The sequence below is a fragment of the Apodemus sylvaticus genome, chromosome 1 (assembly GCF_947179515.1).
Source record: "Apodemus sylvaticus chromosome 1, mApoSyl1.1, whole genome shotgun sequence".
NCBI classification, from domain to species: domain Eukaryota; kingdom Metazoa; phylum Chordata; class Mammalia; order Rodentia; family Muridae; genus Apodemus; species Apodemus sylvaticus.
The window spans coordinates 191,461,611-191,488,058 of NC_067472.1; the positions used below are offsets into that span (position 1 = coordinate 191,461,611).

Here is a 26,448-nt window from a genome sequence, read left to right on the forward strand (position 1 = left end):
GGGGAGGAGGTGGGGAGATGTAGGGATCGGTGGAGGGATGGATGGAGGGATGGATGGATGGGTGGAGGGATGCCTGGAAGGATGGAGGGAAGGATGGAGAGAGATACAGAACCAGTAGTAGACAGCGGAGATGGAGACACAAAGAGAGGCCTGACGAGACAGTAGATGGGAAGATGCAGAGTACCAGAGACGGGTGGAGGAGAGGGGGAGGGAATAAGGGAGGGGGAGGACTAAGAGTTCTAGGCCATCCTAGGTATAAAGTGAGTTTAGGGACAGCCTAGACTCTGTGAGAACGCCCCCTCAAAAAAGAGCTGAGAGAGGTAGACAGGGATAGGAGATAAACAACCACATGGGAAGAGGAGACAGGAATGCAAAGGACGATGTAGAGAGAGGGCAACAAAGAGAAATAAGGACTGTTGGGGTCCTAGTATTCACAGGAGGAAAAGATGCTGGGCTTAGATGGGAACAGACTTCGGGTGTGTGTGAGTGTGTGTGTGTGTTGGTGGGGGCGGTGGTGGTGTTGGCAGAGGATAAAAGAGACAGAGCTAGAAAAGGGAAGGACTCTGGGGCGTTGTAGGCCCAAGTGTGCTCCAGCTCTCTGTGTCCTTTAAGGTCAGCACTGTGTGCTCCTTGGCAAAGCCGATGTTCCCACCTTTATCAGGCTCCAGGTCCTGCTATCTTTTTTTTTTTTTTTTTAAAGACAAAGTCCGGCTGACCTCAAACTATGTGGCTGAGGATGACCTTGAACTCCCGATTCTCCTGTCTCTGTCTCTCTAGTGTGAAGTTACAGTCCTGGAGAGATGATTCAGCGGTTAGGGCGAGCAGGCTGCTTCCCACGGACTCAGCTTTGCATTCCCAGCATCTCGATGGCAGTTCATGGCTGTGTGTAATTCCATCCAGTTTCGGGGGGACTTTGGCTCCAGGGCACCAAGTACACGTGGTACACATTCGCACAGCCAGATACCCATATGCATAATTCTTTCAATTCCTTTAAAATTGTTTAAAAACAGTCCTATACCACCATGGTTTAATGTCCCCTATACCGCGATATACCTATTGGCAGACAGATCCCAATGCAGCTTGTATTTGTAATGTTTGCTTGTTAAGTCCTGTAAACCTCAAGGAGGCCTCAGGATAATCCATCCGCCTCCGAGGGAGTACGTGTGTGGGATCTGGTCCCTCCTAAGCTTCCAGGTAACCCATATCCTTCATGTCAGGCACCCTAAGTTGTCAGACATCCATTTGATCCCCAAGTTTCTCACAGGGTACACCCATGTAAATTAGTGCTCCTCTGAAGTGGTAAACCTATTACACCATCTTCATTTCAATATCAAATCTGAGCCGTATACTGTTCTGAATGGTAAGGATATGGCAGGGTGCTAAATCTACAAAATTCCTCCTCTATAGGGTTCCCACGATTGTGGAGAGGAAGCTGACTGCACGAGGCGAAGAGCCTGTTATTTAGACAGTCATGGTGGGTGCTGAGGAGATGACTAAGGGTAAGAAAAGGTTTCTCCTTTCCTTAAGATTGCATTTGTGTGCGTGTGTGTGTGTGTGTGTGTGCGCGCGTGTGCATGTGCGCGTGTGCATGTGTGCGTGTGTGTGTGCGCGCGCGTGCACGCATGTGTGTGCGCGTGTGCATGTGTGTGTGCACTTGCATGTGAACGTCTGCACTTGGGTGGCACTGGAAGTCAGGAGAGGATGCTAATCCCTGGAGCTGGAGTTACAGGCACTTGTGAGCTGCCTAGAGTGGGCACTGGGAACTGAACTCAGGACTTTGATGAGCAAGAGGTCTTAACTGCTGAGCCACTTCTCCTGGAAAGCATTTCTAGAAATAGGTGTGGATTATGTAAGATGGCTGGGAAGTAAAAATGAATCATGGAGACAAAAAGCGAGGAGTAGTTTAGGGAGAGAAAGCGCAAGGGGAGAGGTCCTGAGGCAGGAGTGTGCTGGGGCGTATCCTAGCGACACTGAAGATGCAGCGTGTCCAGAGATGAGGGAGGGAAGAGGGGGCCAGAATGCAGTGGCGTAGGCCTCATGTATCAGTCAGCACGCCTTTGGTTTATGTCTCACATTCTGTAATTCTAACCTTTCATCTGTATTAAAATATATATTGTTGCCAGGCAGCAGGGGCACATGCCTTTATTCCCAGCACTCGGAAGGTAGAGGCAGGTAGATTCTGGTGAGTTCGAGGCCAGCCTGGTCTACAGAGCTAGTTCCAGAACAGCTGTGGCCACACAATAAAACCCTGTCTCAAAACACAAACAGAAAAACCAAAGCAAAACAAAAAAATATATAGTTTAAAAAAAATTTTAACACATGTATATAATGTATTCTGGCTAGTCTATCCACGTCTGTAATTTATTATTTGTATGTACGTGTGCAGATGTGAGTTCACATGAATGCACAATGCTTGTAGAGGACAAAGGTCAACCTCTAGTGTCATTCCTCAGGATCTCTCCACCTTGGCTTTTTGTTTTTGGCTGGTTTTTGAAACAGGGTTTCTCTGTGTGGCCATGGCTGTCCTAGAACTCACTCTGTAGAGCAGGCTGGAATCAAGATACATCAGAATGTTGTAGATCCCTAACTGAGAGCAGAGCACATACTTTAAACTCAGCACTCATCATGCAGATGTGGTCAAACTTCTGTGAGTTCGAGGATAGCCTCATCTATTTAGCAAGTCCCAGATCAACCAAAGCTATTTAGTAAGACCCTGTCGCATCCCCTTCACCAAAAAAAATTTCTTAACTGAACCTCATCTTCAAAAAAAATTTTTTTTTTTTTTTTTTTTGGTTTTTGAGACAGGGTTTCTCTGTGTAGCCCTAGCTGTCCTGGAACTCACTCTATAGACCAGGTTGGCCTCGAACTCAGAAATCTGCCTGCCTCTGCCTCCCAAGTGCTGGGATTACAGGCGTGCGCCACCACTGCCCAGCAAAATACTAGCTAAAATTTCTTTTGGTATATAAGGTCATATATTCATAGGTTCTGAGAATTGGAACTAGAATGTACATATATATATATATATATATATATATATATATATATATATATATGTGTGTGTGTGTGTGTGTGTGTGTGTGTGTGTGTGTGTGCCTATGTATGAGGTATATATAATGATATATGATACCACATAATATAAATGTATAGTATATATATATATATTAAACAGACACACACCATGATGATAGCCTAGATGCAAGCTCCCTTGCATACTATGAAAGTTACAGTATGATACGTAGATACATAAATTGATACATGCATTTATAATAACCTATACGGGATGTATCTAACGAGATATTCTAGCGTAAGAGGAGTCCCATTAGTAATAGCATATACCTGTAATCACAGAACTTGAGAGGAAGAGGAGTTCAAGACCAGCCTGGGCTACAAAGAATGGGGTTAGGCTGATGGTTTAGTTAGTAAAATATTGTACATGATAAAGGACCTGAGTTTGAGTCCCAACACCCACAGGGTGGGTGTAGTGGTTGGTACATGCTCATAGTGGAGTGGAAACAGAAGACTCTCTGGGACTCAATAGCCAGATGGTATAACCAAACGGGCATGCTCCAGGGTCAGTGACAGACCCTGTCCATCAAGAAACAAATAAAAATAAAAGGCAGGGCTGGAGAGATGGCGTAGCAGTTAAGATAGGTACTATCCTTTCAGAGGACCCAAGTTCTGTAGCCAGAATCCACATCAGGAAGCTCACAATTACTGGTAACTGCAGCTCCAGGGAATATAAAACCCTCTTCTGGCCTACACATATATACATACATAAAAACGTCTGGAGCAAGTGAGATGGCTCAGCGGTTAGAGCACTGTCTGCTCTTCCAGAGGTCCGGAGTTCAATTCCCAGGAACACATGGTGGCTCACAACTATCTATAATAGGATCTGATGCCCTCTTCTGGCCTGCAGATGTGTATGTAGACAGAGCACTAATAAAAATAAATTCTTTTTAAATAAAAAAAAAAAAATCCAGAGCCGGGCAGTGGTGGCGCACGCCTGTAATCCCAGCACTCTGGGAGGCAGAGGCAAACTCAGCGGATTTCTGAGTTCGAGGCCAGCCTGGTCTACAGAGTGAGTTCCAGGACAGCCAGGGCTACACAGAGAAACCCTGTCTCGAAAAAAAAAAAAAAAATCCAGCTAGGCAATGGAGGCACATGCCTTTAATCCTAGTACTTGGGAGGTAGAGACAGATAGATCTCTGAGTTTGATTCCAGCCTGGTCTACGTAATGAGTTCTAGGACAGCCAGGGCTACACAGAGAAACCTATCTCAAAACAAAATTAAAAACAAGATATTTGTTAACAGCAATGGTTAGAATTCCAGGGAACAGATCTTATTTGGGCCACAAGGGCACGGAGCATGTACATAATGTGTGTGTGTATATATATATATACATGTAGGTAAAATACTCATACGTAAAATAAAAATGAAAAAAATAAGCCAGGGTGGATGTGTATATTTTATTCCCAGCATTCTGGATGCTAAGGCATGTGTATATTTATGAGTTGTAGGGCAACCTGGTCATGTCTTGCTCCAGGGTAGCCAAGGAGAGCCTCCTCAAAACAAAACCAACAAGAAATCAAAAGCAACAAAAGAGGAGTGGGGTGGGGCTGGGTGGTGGATAGAATTCATTGAGAGATAGTTCAATGATTAGGGACTCGCGATGCTTTAGTGCTCTTGCTGAAGACCCGGGTTCAATTCCCAGCACCCACATGATGGCTCACAACCACCCGTAACTCCCGTTCCTGGCAACCCATCAGGCAAGTATATGGTGCACGCACATACATGCAGGCAAAACATTCATTCACACCGGGCAGTGGTGGCGCATACCTTTAATCCCAGCACTCAGGAGGCAGAGGGAAGAGGATCTCTGCGGAGTTTGAGGCCAGCCTGTTCTACAGAGTGAGTTCCAGGACGGCCAAGGCTACACAGTGAAACACTGTTTCAAAACAAGACAAAACCAAAAAACCAACCACCAACCACCAACCATTCATACACAAGTAAACAGATAAATCTTCAGAAATTAAAACAACAATTATAATAATTTAAGGGTCTGGGGAGATGGCGTGGCAGTCGAGAGTACTTACTGTTCCTGCAGAGGGCCTGAGCTTGGCTGCTATTGCCCACATTGGTTGTCTCCTAACTGCCTACCCGTAACTACGGCTTTGGGGGATCCTACTCCTCTGGCCCCAAGGAAACCTCCCTACTACATAATCAAAAACAATACATCTTTAAGAGAAAAATCTAAAAACATCTTTAAAATGAGGAGACGACTGAAGGTGGAAGACAGCTGATGCTGACATGTGACCGCCCGCACACACCATGCATAGTCACATGAAGACATATATATATATATATGTATACACACATATACACAGCTCACACAGTGTTCCACACTGAAACCGGTAATAAATGGGGAAACTGAGGCCTAGAAAAAGGTGAGACTGAGTCTCAGGTTACAAAGGTGAGGTAGTAGGGGCAACATCCGGAGACTCTAGGAGCAACTGCAGTTAAAATCAGTTGAGTGAGAAGCAAAACCGCCTGAGCGGAGGCAGGGGAGGGGCGTGGCCTACGCAGGGGCGTGGCCGCACAGGACGAGCTGAAGTTCCAGATGCTAAGAGGCGGGACTTGACTGGGACTGGCCGAAAGGCCTAGAACAGAGGCGGGGACTATGGGCATAGGCGGGGCCCATGTGTGGGAGGGGAGGAGTTCGCCAAGAGAGTCCCTAAGGTAAACAGAAGAGCTAGGGGGCGGAGCTTATAACAAAAGCGCGCAATGTAGGGGCGGGGCAAAGATAAGGAGGTGGTCCACAGAGGCAGAGCTGAGCACCGCATCCGCCGAGAGGTGCTGCTTAGAACCGGGCAAACAGCTTGGGGTGAGGCACTTCCGTGTAAGACCTGCGTATTTCCGGCAAAGATGGCGGCGCCCAATAGAGTCAGGTGCAGGCCAGTCTGTCTTTAAGCGTGGTGGCAGCTCCAGACCCGGCAAGGTGAGATCAGCCCCGTTGGGGCGCCCCTCTTCAAAGACAAGGGAGGAGACGTGTTGCTAAGGAGACTGAGAGAAGGCTTGTTGCCATGGAGGCGTGGCAGTGGGGTTGCTAAGAGACGGGGACGCAAGCTGGGGAGCTGGGGGGGCTCGTTGCCAGGGAGTGGGTGGGGCCTGTTGCTAGGGAGTAAAGAGGGACACCTGGATTTGGGGAAGGGTCCTGTTGGTATGAAGGAAGGAAAGGGGGCTGTGGTTAAGGTGGTTGCAGGCAGAATGGTTTGGGATCACGAGGAGACTCCTAACACCTTCAAAACTCCACCTTCTCAGCAGACCTTCAGGAGTCGACCCATCCGGACACCAGAGCTGCCTCAGCGGTGACCATCAATTTCCTTTCAACACATTCTTCCTTCACAGAAAGTCCATGGCAGACCAAGGTTCAGGGGGCAGTCGCCTCCCTCTTGCGTTGCCTCCGGCCTCCCAGGGTTGCTCGTCGGGGGGCAGTGGCTCCTCAGCAGGGGGCGCAGGCAATCCCCGGCCTCCGCGGAACCTCCAAGGCCTGCTGCAGATGGCTATTACTGCGGGCTCTGCGGAGCCAGACCCCCCTCCAGAACCCATGAGCGAGGAGGTAAAGTATGAGGACTTAAGAAGCTTGGGTGAGGGTCCTGGGGATGTAAGTGTCTTGGGGAGAGTGGCTTAGTGAGCTACAAGCTGTTGCCTTCCTGAGTGGTGAGCATGAGTCTAAATGTGGTATCATAGTAGGCTGAAGGTCAACTGTAAAGTGTCTGATCACAGCTTTGTATTGGGAGGCAAATAGTCAGCCTCATGATGAGGGAAAGGCCAAAAAGAAAGCTAGGGTTCTCTGAACCCCGGCAGAGCTAGATTCAGCCTTGTCTCCACAAGTGTGACCTTGGCTACATTATTTAATCTTTCTAATCCTCAAGTGTTCATTCATTTCTGAATTGATGGTGCTAATAGTAATGATAGCGTTTCATCAGGCAATTCTGATGTTCCAATTTATACTGACTTGTGCACAACATAGTTGGGGCTTTGCCAGTAGCTAACTATGACCTTGGTTGGGCAATTCATATCCTTTCTCTGCCTCTGATTTTTTTTTTAATAAATGAATTTGGAATAGCTATAATAAAACGTGACAGAATTGTCTTGAAGGTTGATAGGAATTTTGCATGTAATTTTTTTTAGCTGACATTTACGATACATAGAATATTGTAGCAATTCGGTTAAATTATAGAATAATTTATACACGTTGTGTCGTTAAATCTTTATAGCACAAGGAGGAAATAGGTACAGAGCAATGAGGTAGTTTGCCCAAATTTGTCCAGGAGCATGATTTCAAAGCCTTACAGCCTCTTCCCCTGTCTTTCCTGTTTTGAGATTGAGGTCTCTTACAGACCAGGCTAGCCCAAATGACCTTGCCCTCCTCACCTTTGCAGCTCCGCCCACTTCATTCCGGCCTTTGCATCTTTCTAAAAGATCCAACCTGCTCCTTTCCTGGGGTGTTTCTCTCTCCTCAACTTCTTTCTTTCCTCACTCAGCCTCGCTTCAGCTGCCTCTGCCTTGAAGATTCTTCGTAGTAGATGCCCGGCTCTTCCCTGGCCTAGTTCATTACTGACACCTGGCCCTCCAAGATGACCCCATTTAAGTTCTACAGGCCAACCTCCCCTCCCATGATCCTCCACTGTGCTTCGCCTTGCCCCACAGCGCTTGCCACACTGCCATATCATGTCACACGACATGTTGTTTTCTCTTACCCCTCGCTTCTCTCTGTTCACCATGCATGCACCCTGAACAAAACTTTTTTTTCCCTCTAACCTGTCTCAGGACTGACTCCCTAATGCCTAGAAAAGAAGTTATGAGTAAAATCTATGGAAACATCTGAGCGTGGTGGCTCATCCTTGTTAATCCCAGCACTTGGGAGTCTGGGGCAGGAGGACTGCTGTGAGTAGGAAGCCAGACTGCACTACAGAATGAGACTCTTGTGCTCCTCCCAAGATGTCTCCTAGATTCTTGTTGATGGAAAGAGCCGTCAGCCCTTACATTTGGCTATCCGTTTAGTGTCACTCCCTGGGCAATCACTGAGAGACTTCTCTCCCCACCCTTCCATCTTCTTCCCTAGAGACGCCAGTGGCTGCAGGAAGCCATGTCGGCTGCCTTCCGGGGCCAGCGAGAGGAGGTGGAGCAGATGAAGAACTGCCTCCGGGTCCTGTCCCAGGCCACACCCCCAACGGCCGGCGAGGCTGAGCTGGCCACTGACCAGCAGGAGCGGGAAGGGGCACTAGAGCTGCTGGCGGACCTGTGTGAGAACATGGACAATGCGGCAGGTACCCACCCCCCCACCCCACCGACTGAACCGCCAGCCACTCCCAGCCTTCTCTTCTGTTAGTATGGGCACAAAGCCCTCCTCATACCCCGCCAAGTCCCTGTGATGGCAGATTTGTTCTGCTACTTCTCTGATGAGCCCTGGGACTGATATTTACCCCCTAATTTGCTTGCTACTCTCCCAAGGGTGGGAAGGGAGGTGGTTTGGGATAGAGTGATAAACTGAGGCTGCCTTGAGGTAGAGTATTTGATACCACGTGGTATTCCTGCTTTGCAGGAAAAGCATTCGAGACAGTGGGACTAGCTAGTGCAAAGGTTGAGGTAGGATGGTGCTGTTGTGGTCAGAACAGACAGACATCTTCCTGTCAAAGAAGAGTGGGACGGATGGATGTGGGTCTAGGGTAAGCAATGGCATTGAAGTATCCAGGGTCAAGGTACATGCTGTAGGTCACAGGTCACATTCGTGTGTGTGTGTGTGTGTGTGTGTGTGTGTGTGTGTACATTTTTTTTTTAATGAGACAAGATCTCACTATGTGGCTCTAGCTGGCTTGGAACTCTGTGGGCTGGGATGCTCTCAAACTCACAGATATTTTACCTGCTTCTGCCTTTAGGTACTAGGATTAAAGTAGGGTTAAAGGCCTTTGCTACCACCACAACCAGATTTTTTTTCTTTGTTTTTCTAAAGATTTATTTATATGAGTACACTGTCGCTGTCTTAAAGAAGAGGGCTTCCGATCCCATTACTATGTGGTTGCTGGAAATTGTTTTTTGTTGTTGTTGTTGTTGTTGTTGTTGTTTTTGAGACAGGGTTTCTCTGTGTAGCCCTGGCTATCCTTGAATTCACTCTGTAGACCAGGCTGGCCTCAAACTCAGAAATCCGCCTGCCTCTGCCTCCCAAGTGCTGGGATCAAAGGTGTACGCCCACCACCACCTGGCTGGTTGCTGGAAATTGAACTCAGGACCTCTGGAAGAGCAGCTCTTAACCACAGAACCATCTTTCCAACTCCCCTCCCCCCTTTTCCATATGTGTGTGTGTATATATATATATATATATATATATATATATATATATACTTATTGTATATGAGTACACTGTTGCTGTCTTCAGACACACCAGAAGAGGGCATCGGATCCCACTACAGATGGTTGTGAGCCAACATGTGGTTGCTGGGAATTGAACTCAGGACCTCTGGAAGAGCAGTCAGTGCTCTTAACCACTGAGCCATCTTTTGAGACAGGGTCTCATTGTGTTACTCCTGCTGGCCTAGAACTCACTATGTATACATATTAGGCTGGCCTCAAACCCACAGAGATCCACCTGCCTCTGCCTCCTGAGAGCTAGGATTAAAGGCGTGTCATGTTTATGTGTGAGTGCCTGCATGTATGTATTTGTATGTACCACGTGTGCATGTCTGGTGCCCTCAAAGGCTAGAGAAGAACTTTGGGTCCCCTGGAACTGGAGTTCCAGGCAGTTGCAGTCTGCCTGTATGTGGGGTGTTAGTAACTGAACCTGGGTCTTCTACAAGGACAGCCAGTGCTCTTAACCACTGAGCCATTCCTCAAGCCCCACTTTTTTTGTTGTTGTTGTTGTTGTTATTGTTGTTGAGGCAAACAGGTAGCCCAGGCTACCCTCACACTTGCTGTGTACGTGGGGTTGGCTTTGAACTCCTGATCTTCTTTCTTCTACTATCCCAGTGCTGGGATTTCAAGTGTGTTTCACCAGGCCTAGTTTCTAAACCTTACTTATTTGTCAAGGTAAAAAAAACAAAAGCAAAATCACAAAACAGTGAGATGGCTCAGTGGGAAAAAGGCTGCCCAGTGGCCTGAGTTTAAGTCTGGAAACTCACATGGTGGAAGGTGAGAAGCACCTCCCAGGGCTTGACCTTTAAAATCATACATGACATGTGTATGCCTACACACACACACACACACACACTCAACTAGTAAGTAAATATGAATGAATATGTAAATATTAAAAAGTCATGAAACAGAAGAAACCATTTTGAGTATATAATTCTGTAGCATTCATGTCTTGACCAGGGCTTGACCTTTAAAATCATACATGACATGTGTATGCCTACACACACACACACACACACACACACACTCAACTAGTAAGTAAATATGAATGAATATGTAAATATTAAAAAGTCATGAAACAGAAGAAACCATTTTGAGTATATAATTCTGTAGCATTCATGTCTTTTATTTTACTTACTAATTGATTTTTCTGTTTTTGTTTTACTATTTTTGGGAGGGAGGTTAGTTTGGTGAGACAGGGTTTCTCTGTGTAGCTCTGGCCGTCCTGGAACTCAGAGCTCCCACCCGCCTCCTCTGCATGCTAGGAGTAAAGTTGTGCACCGCTACTGCCCAGCTTATTTTTTTTTTTTTTTGAGACAGTCTATAACATCCTAGCTGCCGCTGAATTTGTGATTCTCCTCCTGTTTGTACTGTCTGGGCAGCATTCAGAGCATTTACACTATTCTGCAATATTACCTCCAGGTTTCAGAACTTGTGTATGGTGTTAGGGATAGAATTGAGGATCTCAAGCATGTCAGGCAAGCCTGCCGTACTGAGCTAGGTTGCTAGCCCGCTTTGCATTTTGCGATTTGAGGCAGGGTCTCAGAAAGTTGCTGAGGCTGAGGCTGGCCTTGAACCTGCTCTGAAGCCCATGCACAACTTCTAATCCTCCTCCTGGCTTAGCTTTTTAAGACAGAGTCTCACTGTGCTGCTCTGTCTGTCCTGGAACTTAACTATATAGACCAGTCTGGCCTCTGCCTCTCAAATACTGGGATTAAAGGAGTGCACTGGTGTACCTTGCTCTGTCTCAGCTTTCTAGGTAGCTGGGATAATAGGTGTGTACCCCCAGTTCCTCCCAATCTCTGTTTTGTGACAGTGTCTTATGTAAACCAGGAAGGCCTTATACTTCCTATGTAGCTGAGGATGAGCTTGGACTTATGATCTTATGCCTCCTCCTTAGTGCTGAGTATACCACTGTGCCTGCTGTATGTCGTGCTAAGACCCACACCCAGGGCTTTATGAAGTCTGTGCAAGCACTCTACCAACTGAACTATAGCCTTAACTCCAGACCTATCTCACTTCCAAATCTTTCATCATCCCCAAGCGAGCCTGCAGACCCCTTCATCAGCATTTCCTCTCATACCTTGTCTTTAAATGAACACCCTGTCTCAAGCCTTGTCTCTAAATTCTAAGGAGTAAGAGGTCGGCCTGTGAACTGGGGACCTTGACGGTTTTCTCTCCTCTCCTGTCTGTAGATTTCTGCCAGCTGTCAGGCATGCACCTGCTAGTGGGTCGGTACCTGGAGGCCGGGGCCGCAGGGCTGCGCTGGAGGGCGGCCCAGCTCATCGGCACGTGCAGTCAGAACGTGGCAGCCATCCAGGAGCAGGTGCTGGGCCTGGGTGCCCTGCGCAAGCTGCTCCGACTGCTCGACCGGGACTCCTGCGACACGGTACGAGTCAAGGCTCTCTTCGCCATCTCCTGTGAGTGTCCCAGGATCACAGAGGGAGGGCCCGGGGCCAGTGCTGACCGCAGGGGTGGGGCTAGATGGATCCACAGGAGAGAAAAGGTTGGGGTGCTTCCTTTATTTTTTGATTCGTATTCTTGTTGGGACTCTGTATGAGGTGTAGGAGCCCCAGTAGTGAAGTCAGAGCTAGTTACTGAGTGTGCCCTGACAGTGATGGTAGATGACCTTGTGTTCGGGCTTCTCAGATGTGTCAGAGTTTGTCCGTGTTTGGGGTCATCCTGTATGCTGTAGGACACTGAGCTGTGTGTGTGGTCTTCACCAACTAGAGACACGGGAGCCCTGCTCAGTTATAATGACCAGCACTTGTCCAGACAGGGTAGGGTCCCTCAGAGAGTACTGCAGCGGCTCTGTGTGAATGCTGTCTGCCCTCACAGCTGTGAAGCAAGGAAAACAAGGCGTGGGCAGAAGGGTAGTACAGATTTAGGTGCCAGCTTGGGGGCAGAAAGAAAATCTTTGTGTTGAAACACTTGCTTATGTTGGGTTTTGGTTTATTTTTATAATTTATATATTTTGTGTATGTAGCTCCTTCCACCATTCAGGTCCTCAGTGTGTGTGTGCATATACGTATTTATATAATAAATACATACAATTATATATTATATAATATTGCATATAATATTATATAATATACATATTGCTTTGTTTGTTTTTTGTTTTTGTTATTAAGAGGCAATATGTCATGTAGACCAGGCCAGAACTCTTTTTTTGTTTGTTTGTTTTTGTTTTTTTTCGAGACAGGGTTTCTCTGTATAGCCCTGGCTGTCCTGGAACTCACTTTGTAGACCAGGCTGGCCTCGAAATCCGCCTGCCTCTGACTCCCAAGTGCTGGGATTAAAGGCGTGCACCTCCACTACCCGGCCAGGCCAGAACTCTTTGTAGCTGCAAATGACCACAACATTCTCTTTCTGACAGGCTATCACTATGTAGCTCTGGCTGGCCCGTAACTAGCTATAGACCAGGCTTGCGTTAAAGTCTTGGAGATTTTCTGCTAACAAGTCTTCCTCCTACTTTCATGTCTCTTTCGTTGTTTTGTTTTTGTGATCCACTGCGTTCCGTTAGGGTTGGTTTCCTGAGGTGGGTGCTTGCTTGTCAGAGCAAGGGTGACTTACCAGTGACCACAGACTGAGGAATATGGCTCCTCCTCCTCCCTCCCCCGCAGAAGTCAGGCTAGCATATCTAAGGGAAGGCTGGAATCCTGTGGTATCTCTCCTACAGTCATAAGCTTTAGATTTTCCTGCTTCTCAAGTGCAGGGATTACAAACATGTATCACAATGTTTAGTTCATGGGGTTCTGCAGATCAAACCTAGGGCTTTGCATATAGTAGATAAGTTACCAACTATGTTTACCTTTTTGTTTTGAGGGCGGGATCTTGTTAAGTTTTCCTAGGCTGGCCTTGAACTCTGTAGTCTAAGCAAACCTTGATCTTGTCATCCTCCCGCCGCCATATTCCAAGTAGGTTGAATTACAGCATATGCCATGAGGCCCAGCTAAATTCATCCTTGTAGAGTACACCATGTAGTATTTTTTAGTGTGTTCCCAAGGTTGTGCACCCCCTCTCAACTTCATAGCATTCCCCACGCCCAGCTGGACTGTGTGCCCGCAGCAGGCCCTCTCCGTACCCCCAAGCCCAGCTGGACTGTGTGCCCGCAGCAGGCCCTCTCCGTACCCCAAGCCCAGCTCTTGCAGGCACTTGTTTTATGTGTGTCAGGATTTGCCTGTTCACCCCCTTTCCTGTAAGTGGGCCGTGTGTGCCTCAGATGGCCTTTTGTTTCTGGAGTCTTGCAGCGAGTGCAGTTCATCCTTGCTGTGGCATGCCTCAGTGCTTCACTGTTTATGACTGAGTGACATTCCTTCACACCCGACACAGCACATTCGTTTATCTGTTCATCTGCCAGTGGGAGTCTGGGTTGTCTCAGCCTCTTGGCTGTTCTGCTGCTGTGACCAGGGGTTGGGAGTCTTGGGGTATGTGCCTGGGAGTGGGCTTGCAAGGACATACGGGGATTCCTTGTTCATCTCTGCAAGGTCCACGGTTTCCTTTCCCTTTCTTTGTTTCTTTTTGTTGTTGTTGTTTTCAAGACAGGTTTTCTTGGTGTAGTCCTGGCTGTCCTGGAACTACTTAGCACTGAGCTTAGAGAGTCCATTTTTGAGACAGGCTCATATAGACCAGGTAGAACTCTTGAACTCTCTCTTACCACGAGATGACCTTTAATTTCTCGTCTTCCTGCCTGTATCTTTCCAGAGCCCTGGGAATATAGTCATGCGCCACCATGCATGGTTCTTGAGCTGCTGAGAATTGAACCCAGGGTTTTGTGAATGCCAGGAAAACATCCTATTACTACCAGCAGACTTCCCTCCCCAGTCTGACTGTTCTTTGCTTTAGCACTTATACGTTGTGATTGAAATGGGAAATGTAAAGCCAGGCCTGGCAGCCTACACTTGTAATTCTAGGGTTCAGGAGAATTGCTATGAATTTGAGGTCCAAGAGGGTCACAAAGCTAGATTTTGGAGAGAAGGAAAGGAAGAGAGGGGGAAAGGAGGAAGGCAGAGAAAGAGAACTGCGGTATGTAGGAGGGCCTGTGACACACAGCCTTGGTGGTCGCCTTCCCTGCATCTGGGGCTCTGGTTTCCATGTGCTTGTTCACAGCAGTTGGCAGATGCTGCTGGGCATAGAAGCTGGCAGGCAAAACACAGAAGGCTTGGGTAGGAGAGGCCTGTGAGCAGGGGGGAAAGGATTTGAATCTGAGGCAGGAAGGAGGTCTGGAGCAGGGCAGCCTCTGGGAAGTAACGTCCAAATTGGGGACAGGAAGAGACAGACCCAGGAGAACCTAGCCCCAGGCTGGGGAGGACTCTGTGCCCTCAATCTGCTACAGCCACATAGGGAGGCTTCTTCTAGGATTTTAAGATTCATTGCTTGAAATTTTTTATGTGCATGAGTTTTTGCCTGCATGTATATATATGTGTGCACTACACATCTACAGTGCTTCCTTCTGAGGAGGCCAGAAAGAGCTTTGTGTCTCCTTGAGCTTCATTGCTTGAGTCACAGATGGTTGTGAGCTGAGTCCAGGTTCTCTCAGTCAGTAAGAGCAGTAAGTGCTCTTAAGTGCTGAGCCATCTTTTTGCCTCTATTAATATTTTTTAAGAATCTATTTTAAAATTATTTTTAGTTTTGTGCATGTGTTTGTTTCTGTGTGTAGGCATATACACATGAGTGTCCACAGATACTAGAAGCATTGGGTTCCCTGGGTCTGGAGGTAGGTGCTTGGCAGCCACTGGATATGGTGCTGGGAACTGAATTTGGGTCTTCTGGAAGGAGTGAGTGTTCTTAACTACCGAGCTGTCTCTCCAACTCATTCAGTCCCAGTTGCTTTTTAGAAAGACATTATATAGGTGGACATGTTGACTTACCTGTAATTCTGGTAAACGGGAGGCTGAGGCAGCAGGGTTTCTGTGAGTTCTAGGACAGCCTGGGGTCTTTAGAATGTTTCTTAAATACCCCGTGTCTCCAATGAAGACATTCTATATAGTATTAAAAATATAGGGTACTGAGAATGTTGGTACACATCTGTGATTCATCCTTTGGAAGCTGATCTAGAGGATACTTGGAAACTTGAGGTCAGCTGGCTCATGCCTTTAATTCTAGCACTCAGGACTCTGAGGCAGGTGAATGTCTGAGTTTGAGGTCAGCCTAGTCTACCCTTCTCAAAAACAAACAAACCAAAAAAAAATTTTTTTTGAGGTCAGCTTGGGCTACTCTTTGAAGGATCAAAGCTAGTGAGAAATGGAGTTCAGGTGTAGAGTGCTTGCCTGGCTGGCGTGCAGGAAGCTCTGGGTTTGATCCCGAGCACCACATACAGCAGGTGTGCTTGCATATGCCTGTAACTTCATCAGCTTTGGGAGGTGAAGAGCTAGAGTCAGGAGGATCAGAAGAAGTTTAGGGTCATCCTTGGGTATAGAGTGAGTTCAAAGCTAGCCTGGCCTATATAAGATCCAGGGGAGAAAGGAGGCAGAGGGAGGTGGGGAAGGGAGAGGGGAAAAGAAAATAAAGACAAATCAGAAATCTGTAAAAAGTTACATTGTTCAGAGTCTGGCGGGCACAAAGATGATTATGTAGTGACAAGCCCTGTCCCAGACCTCCTGGCCCCTTCTTGTACGTGGTACATGTTTCTCTCTCTCTCTGTGTGTGTGTGTGTGATATATGCAGTCTCTCTCTCTTCCCTTGCCCGTTTGTATGGACCTGTAACAGACCGTCTGGATGGCTCTGCCCAGCTGACCTTGGACTGCTTTGGTCCTCTCTCTTCTTTACCCAGTAGTGACGGTCATCTTTCACCGTTTCTGGGGTCAGGGCTCAAGAGCAGCCTACTTACATAGTTCTTGATTTTGCCTTTTCTGAGGCCCAGGTCGTCAGGCAGTGGAGCACATAGTGATACTGTCCTTGAGCCCACATACAGCCTGTGCTCTTGGCTGGCTGTCTTCTAGGGTGCCAGCTGCTGGAGGAAGCTTTTGAGGGCTGAGGCGAGAAGCCTCAGGTTGCTTGAGTGGCCCCATGGCACGGTGGGTTCTCTGGATGCAGTGGGGGAGCTACAAACAACACTGCCATTTTACTCTGAAGTAGAGTTTGCATAATCACTTTAGCGTGCACAGTCAAATGGTGTCTGCCCTTCCATGGGTGGCTTTATAGCGTGGTGTTCCGTGGCTGCTTTCCAGGGCTCGTGCTAGGAACCGGTAGGGCCTGGTCATGTGGGCTCCTCCTGCCTATGGCAGGGGCATTACTGCATTCCTTCCCCTCTCTTTCGAGGGCACAGACGTGGTTGCCCTGTCACTTCACTTTTGTAAGTGGTTCGTTGTTTGCACAGAGAAAGGGTTTCAGAAAGACTCAGAGATGGCTCACTTGGAGTCATGCGTGAGCAGGCCTGGGATGGGGGAAGGGACAGGGAAGGCTAGGGAGACACACATGCACCTCCTGTGGCCGTGATCCGAGGTCCCTGCTGCTGCTGCTGCTGCTGCTGCTTCTCCTCCCACCTCCGCCCCTAGATGGGGTTTCTTTGTGTAACCCTTGCTCTGTAAGTCAGGCTGTCCTTGAACTCAGAGATTCTCTTGCCTCTGACTCCAGAGTGTATGGTCCAAGGTGTGTGCCACCACTGCCTTTGGAGAGGGGCCAGCGAATGCCATGGCTGTACACTTGTGGCCAGAGGACAGCTGTGGCATCAGCTCTCTCCCTTTTACCTTTGTGAGGGATCTAAGGATCTCCAGGCAGCATGGGCCGGCCTGTCTCTAAATGCATATCACATCCAGGTGGAGAAGCCCCAGCGTCAAGTACCGTCCTTCTCCTGGTCACGCTCTGGAGGTAGAGCCTCCAGGCTGTGCTTGCCAGTTGAATTTGTGGTGCCTCATGTCTCCTACCCATGGGCTATTTTGTTAGTTATTCGTCTTATCTCGTTTTATTTTGAGGTATTTTTTGAAATAGGGTCTCAGGTAGCCATCCATGGCTGTCCACAGACTCACTGTCATTGAAGATGATCTTGAATTCTGAGTTCTGGAATTACAGGCATGTGCTACCATGATCAACTATTATTACTCTCATTTTTATCTTTTGTTTTATTTATTTATTTTTGAGACAGGGTTTCTCTGTAACAGCCTTGGCCATTCTGGAACTCACTGTGTAGATCAGGCTGGCATCCAACTCAAAGATGTGTTTGCCCCTGCCTCCAGTGCTGGGATCAACGGCGTGTGCCACAGCTGCTGCTGCCGTCGCCGGCACCACCAGGGCTCTCTTCAGCTCTTTGAGACAAGAGTCTCACTATATAGTCCTGGCTGGCTTGGTACTTGTGGATTTGGACTGACAGAAGGCCTCTCGTTTCCAGACACTGAGATTGCAGGTGCACACCACGACAACCAGTCTTGTATTAAAAACAAACAGCTGAGCAGTGCCGGCACATGCCTTTAATCCCCAGCACTTGGGAGGCAGAGACAGTTGGATCTCAATGAGTTCGAGGCCAGCCTGGTCTCCAGAGTGAGTTCTAGACAGTCAAACCTGACAGAGAAACCCTGTCTCGAAAAAACCAAAAGCAAATGAAACCAAAAAACAAAAACCCGAACAACAACAACACAATCCCCAGAGTCCATTAAAAACCTCCCAGAGTCCCGAAGACGCATTCAGTCTCCTGGAACTGGAGTCAGAGGTAGTCCTTAGCTGCCATGGGGCGCTGGGAACCAAACGTGGGTCTCTGCAAGAGCAGCCAGTGCGCTTTACTGCTGAGTCAGCCCCAAGTCTTTTCTTTATTTGTTTAAAATGATGTTTTCTTAAGTTCAGGCATGGTAACACATGCTGGTAATCCCAGCATTTAGAAGATTGGTGAAGGAGAATCCTGAGTTTAAGGCCAGCCTAAACAACACACAGTAGAAAAATCACTATCTTGAGAAAGAAAACAAAGAAGTGAGAGATGGCTCAGCGGTTTTTTAAAAAAAGAAGCATACTGCTTTTGCAGAGTATGACCCCCCCCACACACACACAGTTTATAACTGCCCATGACCCCACCTCCGGGGCATCTGATTCTCCCTCGGGCCTCTGGGGGGGTGCAGCATGTACTCACATGCACATGTACACAAGCATATAACTAAAAAAAACACTTTGTAAAAAAAAGAAAGCAAAGAGAGTTAACCACCACATATATAATTGGAGCACATAGTGGATACAGACCAATTTTTAAACTTTTTAAATTTATATTTTATGAGTATGTAATAATGTGTGTATGGGTATTTTACATGAATGTGCACTATCTTGTGTGCCTGGTGCCTGACCCTTCAGAAGAAGTGCATCAGATCCTTTGGAATTGGAGTTCTAGGTGATTGTGAGCCAGCCACCATGTGAGTGCTGGGAAATGAGTCTTCTGGGAGAGCAGCCCCAGAGTTAAGAACTTAACCACTGGGCCATCCTCTTGTCCCTGCTTATGGACTATTAATGAGATCCTTTATGTCTTATGTCATGCTAAGTCTCAGGAGTCCATGGTGTGCATTTTTTTTTTTAAAGAAAGATTTATTTATTATATGTGAGTACACTGTAGCTGTCTTCAGACACACCAGAAGAGGGCATCGGGTCTTATTATGGATGGTTGTGAGCCACCATGTGGTTGCTGGGATTTGAACTCAGGACCTCCGGAAGAGCAGTCAGTGCTCTTAACTGCTGAGCCATCTCTCCAGCCCCCGTGGTGTGCATTTTACACTCAGCACATCTCAGCTTAACTGTAGAATTTCCAAAGGTTGGTGTATAGTTTTACTAAAACAACAGAGTTGTGTTTAGTGGGAAATGTACTGCCTTTCTGGTTGTTGACTTTGTATTTCAATGAACTTGAAAGGGGACAGACAGCTCAACTCCGCAGTCACATTTGGCACGTGTGTACCTGGTGGCCTGGACCTTTCAGTGGCTTCTGTCTGAGGAGTAAAGACTTGGAGCTTGTTCAGGAGCTGGGCTTCCTGCAGATGCATCCCTGGTTGGCTCTCACCTGCTGGGGGCTGCTCAGCATCCTTGTCGCCTTCAGAAGAAAGATCACGCATGCTCTGAAGCCTGGCTGTCTTGTCTGTTAAGTGGGAGTTTAAGCCGCGTGTGGTGGTGCAGTGCCATAATCCCTGGATTATGAAGGTGAAAGCAGTAATGCTAAGAAGAGTTCAGGTTGTCTTTGGCTGTGTGAGTGAGTTTGGAGGCCAGACTGAAACATATGAAACTTCATGTTCAAACACATAAATAAGGTCTGGGCAATGATTCAGTTGGTAAAATGCTTGAAAGACTGAGAACCTGAGTTCCGATGCCCAGTACCCATGTAACAAGCCACGCATGGAGGCCTGGGGAGGCAGGGATTTGGTAGTCCCTGGAACTCCTAGTAATCCAGCCTACTGTAACCGGGGAAGCTACAGGATCAGTGAGAAGCCCTGTCTCAATAAACAAGGTGGGCAGTGATTCCGGACATGACCTCTGGGTTCCATGTGCATGTGTACATGTGTGCACAAGAACTCGTATATACACACATGCATGTATTATGTACACAAGCAGAAAAAGACCAAAATAAGTAGGTGACTGAATGAATGGGCAAATAGATAAACTGGGAACCCAGGAGCACCTACCCATTGAGCGTCTGTGGAAAGTAAAGGGTACTAATGCATAAAAATGTGCTGTTGTCTCTACAGAAGCATGTTTGGAAATTTGGCTTCTCTAAAAACCACAAAAATATTGTATGTTTCCATTTTAGTTCCAGGTGTGGGATATGGAGCTGCTTCAGATTGTCACAGCAGCTGACTGTGATTTGCCTTGTGCTTTAGCAGGGGCGTGATTTTTCCAGGCGCAAATAGTTTCTGAGATTGTGTGATGGTTGTAATTTGGGAACAGAGTGGGCATGTCATCCTCTGGGCACCAGCACGATGTAAATGTTCAGGAGTTCAGTGGTAACCATGGTTGCATAGCTTGTGAACGTGCTAAAAACCACTGAGTTACATGCATTAAGAGGGCGAAATATGGGTTATGATGATGAACTAACTATATGATGGTGAGGATGGTACTGACAGTGGGATAATGACAATAGTGATGGTGGTGATTGTGATGGTGGTGCTGGTAACTGATTGTGGTGCTGGTTGATGGAAGTAGTGACTGTGTAGTAATGATGATGCTGGTTGTGATGATAATAGTGATATGGTGGTGAGGGAGTTCATGGCTGTAGTAATGGTGATAGTAAAGGTGATGTTGGTTGTTAATGGAAATAGTGGTAGTCTCAATGCTGATGGTGATATTGATGGGTTTAGTAATGGTGATGGTATGGTGGTGCTGATGATGGTAATGGTAGTGCTAGAAATGATGCTAATTGTGGTGGCAGCGATAATAGTGAATGGGTGGTGTTGATAGTTGTAGTGACTGGGATGGTGGTGGTGGGTATAGTGCTGATGGTGATAACGCTAGTGGTGTTGGTGCCTGCGGTTATGAAGATGAAGGCCATAGTGACCAGGACCTCAGAGCCATGCTTCTCCCTCCAGGTCTCGTCCGAGAGCAGGAGGCTGGGTTGCTGCAGTTCCTCCGCCTGGATGGGTTCTCAGTGCTGATGCGGGCCATGCAGCAGCAGGTGCAGAAGCTCAAGGTCAAGTCAGCATTCCTGCTGCAGAACCTGCTGGTGGGCCACCCTGAGCACAAAGGTGAGCCGGCTGACAGGGACACCTGGGACACATGGGGGTGGTGTGGGAACAGCCTTCCTGACTCCCACAGCTCTTCCCCCAGGAACCCTTTGCTCCATGGGGATGGTCCAGCAGCTGGTGGCCCTTGTGCGGACAGAACACAGTCCTTTCCATGAGCATGTGCTTGGAGCCCTGTGCAGGTAGGTGTGCCGGGGCCCTAGGAGGAGGGCTTTGTGTGGGTCTCCCACAGAAAGAGCAGCTCAGGCACTAGTCTGCTCCACCACTGGACCCTGCACTGGAACTATCCCTGTGGGAGTTCCTACGATTGTAGGCCAGGGAGGTGCAGGGATCACCTAGTGCCGCTCTTCACAGTTCTTGGGAGGGAGAAGCTCTTACAGTTCATAGGGTGAACCAGTTAGTGTTCTTGGCTTTTTCAACCTGCAGGCCTAGGCCATATGTGCTCCAGAATGCTGCCCAATACAATTGTAAACTTACTTAAAAGCATTGTAAGATATATATATATATATATACACACACACACACATATATATGTGTATATATACACACACATATATATATATATATATAAAATCACTTTATTTTATGTTCATCGGTGTTTTACTTGAATGTATATTTGTATGTGAGTATCAGAGACTCTAGAACTGAAGTCACAGACAGGTATGACCCACCATGTAGGTGATAGAAATTGAACCTAGGTCCTCTGAAAGAGCAGCCAGTGCTCTTAACCACTGAGCCAGCTCTCCAGCTCCCACATTGTAAGATTTCTTTTTCTTTCCCTTTTTCAGTTTCAGTTTTTGTTTTTGTTTTTTCAAGACAAGATTTCTTTTTTTAGCCCTGTCTGTCATGGAACCCACTTTGTAGACCAGGCTGGCCTCAAACTCAATTGTCTTCCTGCCTCTACCTCCTGAGTGCTGGAATTAAAGGCAAGTGCCACCACCACCATTTCTTAAAATAAGCCAGTCATACCGTTCTCTGGTATGATCTTTGTAGATGACAGCTGACAACAGTGTGTAACAGTGTCAAAAGCTGACACCCTGGACCATGGCAGGGCCAACATAGGCCTTACTGCAGCACCACCGTGCCTCATTCACTGCTGGGCTGGGCTGGGAAGAAGCCGGATGGGAGCTCAAGACTCACTCCAGGCTGTTGGCTCCACAGAAGCAGTGGGGGCTAGGAGCTGGGCTGTGGTCTTTGTTGCAGATGGGGTCCTAAGGTCTGCTCCTGTGTCCTCCCGTAGCCTTGTGACAGACTTCCCTCAGGGTGTTCGTGAATGCCGGGAGCCTGAGCTGGGCCTGGAGGAACTGCTCCGTCACCGCTGCCAGCTGCTGCAGCAGCATGAGGAGTACCAGGTAGGTGGGGCGGGTGTTGGGCCCTGTGCCCATGGGCTCCGTCCTCTCAGCCTTCCTTCTCGCCCTCTTGTGTTTTGTCCTGTTATCAAACACTGTGAACCACATGCTTTGTCAGTGCAGGGGAGAATCAAACTGATGAGGTATTATGTACCATAAAAGTAATAAACATCCTTAAATATTCAGTTAAGTGGGTGAATAAATTAAGTAGATAAGAATGGGTAACTTACTAGATAAGTAATGAAGCATCACCATCAATTTAGTATTCATACTTATTTCCTGATCTAGATGATTATTTTAAATGTTTTGAATTAAAAAGATTTATTTATGTGTCTGTGTTTGTATGTGCATGTATTTGTGGGGGGGTATTTGAGTCAAGGTTCCCAGCTAGCACAACAATTGTTCTTAATCCAGAGCCCTCTCCCAGGCTCTATTGTTTGCTTTTTTTACATTTGTAAGGGTGTATGTGGGTGTGTGTATTTGTGTGTGGGAGTGTTCCTGTATAAGTACCACAGTGCTAATGTGGAGGTCACAGGACAATCAAAGTCAGGTCATCACTTGGCCCAACACACTTTTACCTGCCGAGCCATCTCACCAGCTCTGATCATTCATTTTGTGAAGCACCCTCTGCTTCAATGCTGCAGAGTTTAGCAAAGTTAGGCATAGCAGATGTGTGCCAGCAATGCCCTTTTTGTTGCATCTGTGTCTCTTTGGACACCCCTGATGTTTACAGAGGGACAGTAGTAACTAGGAGAGGCAGGACACCCTTTAGCAACTGTCTGTCCTGACCTTATCCCAGGAACCTGTGACCTTCATATCTGTCCCCATAGGGTACAGGACGGTGGAGACTGGTCCCGCCTGGTGTCAGGGGGACAGTGTGGGGGCCCCACGTGTGGCATTTGTATTTATCTCCCAGGAGATCCTGAATCATTCCAAGTCCAGCCTTGCCCCTCACCTTTAGAGATGCCCACCACCTACAGGCAGACAGACCAAGCCTTATATTTAAAAAAAAATTCTCAAAAATAAAGACAAGGCTGGGTATTTTTTTTCTTCTCACAAATGAAGACAAGTTATCACCGATGTAAGGGCAGGCAGATGTCATGTCTGTTGTTGGAGGCCAGCCTGGTCCCTGTGTATAGTGCTGCAGGCCTAGTGCTGGGATGAAAGTTGTGTACCCCTGTGCCCAGCAGGAGGGTTTTAGTTTGACTCACTCCTGGTGACAACTTTGTTCTCCCATCACAGCTCTTGTTGTGTGTGCAGTGGGGATGGCTTTTTGGCCTCATTGGTTTAACTACCTTCTCTAATTGTTTTAGTTACATTGTCACTGTTAGCTCAAAGTGGTCTCAAACTTGAAATCCTGATGTAGTCATCTGTTACAGTAGCTGTAGTCTCTCATGACTACAGATACTGCTCTAGGGACAAGTTTTTGAGGCAGGGGACATGGGTCCATTGGCAACGTGCTTGCCGTGCAAGCAGGAGGAGCTGAGTTACAGTTCAGGAGACATGTAGACTGGCTGCACATGATCCCGACAGGATCACGTCCAGTAGAGTCAGTTCCAGGTTAAGTGAGGAAGTGTGTCTGGGAAAATGAGATGGAGGCTAGCACACACCTTCAATCCTGGCACCGGGGAAGAACAAGCAGGTGGAGCTCCGTGAGTTCGAGGCCACCTCAGTCTACAGAGTGAGTTCCAGGTCAACCCAGGCTATATTGTGAAAAAAGGGAAAGAGATGGGAAAACAGTTGAGGAAGATACTTAATCTCTGGTGTCCACACCCGTGTGCACAGGGATGCACTCATACTCAAACACATATGTGCACACACACAAGGTGGATGGCTTCTGGGACCCTCTAGTCTTCACACACACACGTGCGCGCGCGCGCGCGCACACACACACACACACACACACACATTCTCTGTCCCCATAAAAATAGAGCTTAAAACATTTAATTACTGCGTGTGGGCATGAGTGTACCATGGTACACAGGTGGGGGTCACAGGAGAACTTGTCGGAGTCAGCTCTTCCCGTCCATAAATGGGTTCTAGTGATTGAGCTCGGGGGCTGATGTGAAGACAGGCCCGTCCGAGAGGCCCTAAGACTTAATCTCTGGAGCTCGGAAACCATGAGCAGGGCAAGTGATCATGATGGCTGCAGCGGGCGTTGGGAAAGCCCAGGCTCCCGGGGTGGAAGGTGGTAGCTGAGACGGGGGATGTGCAGGCTGCTGAATGTGGGGCAGGCTGTCCCTGTGCTCAGGACCCCTCTCTCACCCTGATCCAGGAGGAGCTGGAGTTCTGTGAAAAGCTGTTACAGACCTGCTTCTCCAGCCCTACGGACGACAGCATGGATCGGTGAGACCAGGCGGCTCCTTGCATTCTCTCCGTGGAAACCCCAGGCCTCCTGCATCCCTCCTTCCCAGGCACTCTCTCCCAAGGGACTGCCAGGCCTTGTTTGGGCCTGGGCCTGGGCCTGCCCGCCCATCTCTGGGCAGCCCCCTGGAGGGGCTGCAGAGAAAGGTGCTGGCCCCTTGGGTCCCCAACCCCCCTGCTTTCTTCCTTTCTTCTCATGTCCACACTGCTCTTCAAATAAAGACATTTCTCCTGCTCCCCTGTGTTGTCTTGCACTGTGTTTTGGTAGGTTCTTATGGAAGGTAGGAGGGACTGAGTTTAGAGGATTTGGGAAGAGGGTCACTAAAGGGATAATAAGTGTTGCTGCTATCCTCAGAGCTGTTGTCTTTTCCTGCTTTGTTGTGCTGGGACCATCTGTTCTTTAAAACACACACACTTTTTAAAACATTTGTGTGTATAGGGGAGGGGCATGGCCTATGAATGGAGGTCAGAGGACATGTGGGGCACTGAGTCTCCCCTTCTCCTGCGTGGGTATTGGCAATAGAAGTTGACATTGAGTCAGGTCATGGGCTTGCACAGCAACCACCTTTATCCACGAAGCCAGCTCGACATCCTTGAAGTTTTGTGTGAAAGTTGATCTTCATTGCCAAGTTGGTTGGATTTAGAATCACCATGGAAACACATCTCCAGTGTGTCTATGAGACTTTTCAGAAAGGTCTAACTGTCCCCATTTAGAAGACACACCTTGAATGTGGGGACATGGGGAGCAGAACTACTGTTTGCTCTATAATGTGAAGGTGGTCTGTCACACACAACTAGCTAGTTGATACAAGATCGAACAAAAATTAAAAACAACACAGCCCAGAAGAGAAAAGACAGGAAAAAATTACTGACAGGTGTTAATCCGTGAAAGCAAGTCCATTTGAGAATCAAGGGGTCGGAAAAAAGTAACTAGATCCCTTGAAAGTCAAGATAATGAATACACACAAACATGACTGAAATAAAACGTCCTCGAAATATAAGGTTCCCATCTGCTGTTTTAAAGGAGAACTAAAGTTTCTTTTGGGGCACAGGTCAAGACAGGTCAACCCTGGCTGTCCTGGAACTCAGAAATCCACCTGCCTCTGCCTCCCTAGTGCTGGGATTAAAGGCGTGCGACACCACTGCCCAGCAAAACTACAGTTTCTTACATTTATCTAGTCCTTACAGCTGACCTCTAAAATGGGCACGAAGGGGCAGGGGATGAAAGTTGGGGTAAACCGAGTCTCAGCGCTAGAAAAGGCCCTTTAGTGACTGAATCTCGGCGTAAGGGGTCCCTCCCGGTTGTTACAAGAGAAGGCTTTGTGCTGCAACTGGCAACAGTAATCGCCGCTTGGGCAAGTGCCCGAGTAGGAGGTCAGCCAGAAAACCTCGGCCGAGGCGTCCCGGACGAACCCGGCTAACAAAAGCAATCAGCTTCGCGTGTGGATGAGAAGTCGGAATGGATTTATTTAGGAGTTGACTAGAGTCGAAGAAATATGGTTGGAGGAGTCGGAATAACAATCGGATTTCCGAAGGTAGCTTTTAGGGCGAAAGATCCTAGAACCGAATATTCAGCGGGTTTTGGAATGTAGTCACAGAAAACAGGGTTCTGGATGCAGCAGCGCCTGCGCAGTGGGCCCTCTAGGTTTATTCAGGGAGAGAACATTGGCAACTGCGGGCACGAACGGCAGCAG

General features: G+C 47.7%; 1 protein-coding gene across 2 annotated transcripts; it reads left to right on the forward strand.

Annotated features, from left to right (window-relative positions):
- The first annotated feature begins 5,788 nt into the window (after window positions 1–5,788).
- Hspbp1 (HSPA (Hsp70) binding protein 1) lies at window positions 5,789–24,991 on the forward strand. Of its 2 annotated transcripts, none has more exons than XM_052170040.1 (8): window positions 5,789–5,995; window positions 6,319–6,616; window positions 8,126–8,330; window positions 11,604–11,828; window positions 20,889–21,044; window positions 21,127–21,223; window positions 22,282–22,393; window positions 24,666–24,991. In XM_052170040.1, the coding sequence occupies exons 2-8, from the start codon at window positions 6,413–6,415 to the stop codon at window positions 24,738–24,740; spliced, it is 1,074 nt and encodes a 357-aa protein (XP_052026000.1). In that variant the 5' UTR covers window positions 5,789–5,995; window positions 6,319–6,412; the 3' UTR covers window positions 24,741–24,991. The 2 variants fall into 2 exon arrangements, with proteins under 2 accessions (XP_052026000.1, XP_052026003.1); XM_052170043.1 differs by having other exon boundaries at window positions 6,322–6,616.
- Window positions 24,992–26,448: the final 1,457 nt, after the last annotated feature.

Excerpts from the sequence above, each read along its gene's own strand:
- Hspbp1 (XM_052170040.1), top strand. The coding sequence starts at position 6,413 with ATGGCAGACCAAGGTTCAGGGGGCAGTCGCCTCCCTCTTGCGTTGCCT. Across the intron at positions 6,617-8,125 it reads CAGAACCCATGAGCGAGGAG|AGACGCCAGTGGCTGCAGGA; the intron begins GTAAAGTATGAG and ends CTTCTTCCCTAG. Across the intron at positions 21,224-22,281 it reads GTGCTTGGAGCCCTGTGCAG|CCTTGTGACAGACTTCCCTC; the intron begins GTAGGTGTGCCG and ends GTCCTCCCGTAG.